Here is a 2,662-nt window from a genome sequence, read left to right on the forward strand (position 1 = left end):
CGGGCGGTAGGCGGACGGAGGGGCCATTGTCTGTCTCTCTGTCTGCTGGGCCGGCACCAAGGCACGGCCCGGCCCGGGGCTAGGGGGAGTACAATGGTGGTGGTGGGGGGAGGTCCCCCTTTCCTCTGCAGGAGGGTTGCACGGATAGCAATGGGGTTTTATCCTCTCCTTGCAGCGGGGCTGGAAGGACGGCAATGGGATTTTTTCCTTCCCTGCAGCACGGCTGCAAAAGCAGCGAGAAAAGGGGAGGGAGGACGGGAGGCAGACGAGCAGATCCCGGATCTCTGAGGGGACGAAGGTTTCGTCTTTTCCGTCTAGATGCGGAAATCTGAGTAACAGCATCAGAGAGCAGATACCGCTCAACCGGGAGAGGCACGCTGAAGCAAAAACTACCGCACTGCTCCCGCCGAGCACACCCCTCCGCCGCCGCTGCGGAAGCTGAAGGGGGCTGCCCCTGTCCCCCTGCCCTCCCACCGGCCCAGGAGCCGCGAGGACCGGCAAGCGAGTGGCAGCGCCAGGTCCCTTTCGGCACCCCCTCCCCGCCACCGGACTGTCCCGGGGGTGCCTCCCGCGGGCCGGGGCTGGGACCAGAGCAGGAGCCTGATCCGTCACCGCGGCGATTGTCGGCTTTACGGGCGTATGCGCCGGTGTGTGCTTGTAGCTAAGCGTGCGTGTGAGCCGGGGGGAAGAGGACTGGGGGGTAGAGGGAGGGGAAGGAAGCAAGCCGGGGAGGAGGGGGTTGGAGAGAGAGAGAAAAAGGCGGAAAGCGGCAAAATGGTTAGCGGGTGACATCACCACCATTTGCATAGGCGCGGGCATAAAACCGCCCCGCCAGCGAGGTTTATAGCGGCGTGCGGAGCGGCGGCAGCAGCGAGTGGTGGGGCTGAGCATCACCGCACGGAGACACCGGTGGGTCCTGCCGCTCCCCCCCCCCCCCTTCCCACCTTCCCCCTTCCCAGCCCCCACTTCCACCCCGTTACCCCCCCCCCCAAACCTCCAGCGCGGCCAGGATGGTGCCCTGCCTGGTATCCCTGAAGTGGGGGACCGCGCGCAGGGCAGGGCGTGGGGGCTATTGGGGGGGGGGGGGGGGGGGGGGGAAGAAAAGCTGTTGTCTGGGGCGGCAGGAGTAGTCGGTAGCCGCTTTTTTTCTTGCCGTCGCTGAGCTTTATTCTGTAATTAATTGTGCCTTAAGGAGTTAAGCCCGCGGCCAGCGCCGGGCGCTGCCCCTCTATTGTACTCGGCAGCGCGCAAATACGGGGTGGTGCCGTCGGCGGCTGGCGGGCAGCTGCACAGCCTCCGATGGTGGATTAAATGCTTGCTCTTTAAAATTACTACTGTTATTTCTGAATATGCCGGGGAACGAGCGTGACCTTTTCGGTGTGCGTTGAGCTCTCGGCTCTCCGCCTTGGGCGCGGCACCGGGGGGACCGGGGAGGGGGGGCACCGGGGAGTCCTCGCCGGGGGTAACGGGCTGTTCCCCCCCCATGTACGCAGAGTCACCTGCCAACATGTCCGACAAACCAGACATGGCCGAGATCGAGAAGTTTGACAAGTCCAAATTGAAGAAGACAGAGACGCAAGAGAAAAACCCGCTGCCTTCAAAAGAAAGTGAGTGCGGGCAGGCTGCGGGGTAGGGCAGGAAGGGAGGCTGGGAGGCGGGAGGAGACAAAGAAGGGAGGCAGGCGGGGGGCCGGGGTGGGACGTGGGGGGAAGATGCATGGCTGTTAATGTACCAGACAGCGAAACCCTGAACCCACCCCCTAGTAGCGCTTAATTTACAATTATTTTTGTCTTAATTTGATACATAGATACATACAGGTATTTTTACAAATGATAGGAATTGTCATGTGAATGCATTTCAGGTTCTGGATCTTCATTTCCTTTTTCTTTTTTTTTTTTTTTCCTTTTTTTAGCAATTGAACAAGAGAAGCAAGCCGGGGAATCGTAATGAGATCTGCCCTTCCAAATTATGCACTGTACATTCCACAAGCATTGCCTTCTTATTTTACTTCTTTTAGCTGTTTAACTTTGTAAGATGCAAAGAGGTTGGATAAAGTTTAAAATGACTGTACTGCCCCTTTCACATCAAAAGAATAGAGAGAACTACTGACACTGAATGAAGGCGCTGCCTTTCCCTCTGCCTGTCTGGCTTTGGTCCTGGTGGCATGAAAGAGCTTGCATGTTGATGAAAGAAGAACTTGGGTGGGACTACAGTAAACTAGAGTAACACACGAATAAATGCAAAGCTGTACCAAGGTCCTGCGAGCTGTAAAATGCAGTTAATCGAGTGCCATTTTTTTTTTTTTTTTTTTGTTCAAATGATTTTAATTATTGGAATGCACAATTTTTTTAATATGCAAATAAAATGTTTTAAAACCTGGATGGTATTTATGTGCTCTATTTGGAGAACTGTATCAAAGGATATGAAGCATAAGAGCCAATACTGAGACACAGGATACTATAAGACCTTTGGAGATGACTCAAACCTCAATCACCAGTCTCATTTTTTCAGTACGTGCTCTCACCAGTAGATAAATCTGTGATCCTCGAAGCTAGCTTTTAGACTATTTCCGTTAAACAGTGCATGCCTTATAATTTGTTACCATGTGAGTATATCACTTCAAATATTTATTCTGTAATGTTTCATATAGAGATGGATGAAC

The 2,662-nt window shown here is 54.4% G+C and overlaps 1 protein-coding gene across 1 annotated transcript; it reads left to right on the forward strand.

Moving 5' to 3' along the window:
* Positions 1–756: 756 nt before the first annotated feature.
* Positions 757–2,379, forward strand: TMSB4X (thymosin beta 4 X-linked). Its single transcript, XM_061459921.1, has 3 exons — positions 757–909; positions 1,494–1,607; positions 1,913–2,379. The coding sequence occupies exons 2-3, from the start codon at positions 1,508–1,510 to the stop codon at positions 1,945–1,947; spliced, it is 135 nt and encodes a 44-aa protein (XP_061315905.1). The 5' UTR covers positions 757–909; positions 1,494–1,507; the 3' UTR covers positions 1,948–2,379.
* Positions 2,380–2,662: the final 283 nt, after the last annotated feature.

The sequence above is a fragment of the Pezoporus flaviventris genome, unplaced genomic scaffold (assembly GCF_033815535.1).
Source record: "Pezoporus flaviventris isolate CSIRO_AGI_PZ_B2104156 unplaced genomic scaffold, CSIRO_AGI_Pfla_v1 ptg000030l, whole genome shotgun sequence".
Classification (NCBI taxonomy): domain Eukaryota; kingdom Metazoa; phylum Chordata; class Aves; order Psittaciformes; family Psittacidae; genus Pezoporus; species Pezoporus flaviventris.

Bases quoted from the DNA above. Each gene is read 5' to 3' on its own strand.
- TMSB4X (XM_061459921.1), top strand. From the start codon at position 1,508: ATGTCCGACAAACCAGACATGGCCGAGATCGAGAAGTTTGACAAGTCC. The intron at 1,608-1,912 runs GTGAGTGCGGGC...TCCTTTTTTTAG, and splicing joins CCCGCTGCCTTCAAAAGAAA to CAATTGAACAAGAGAAGCAA.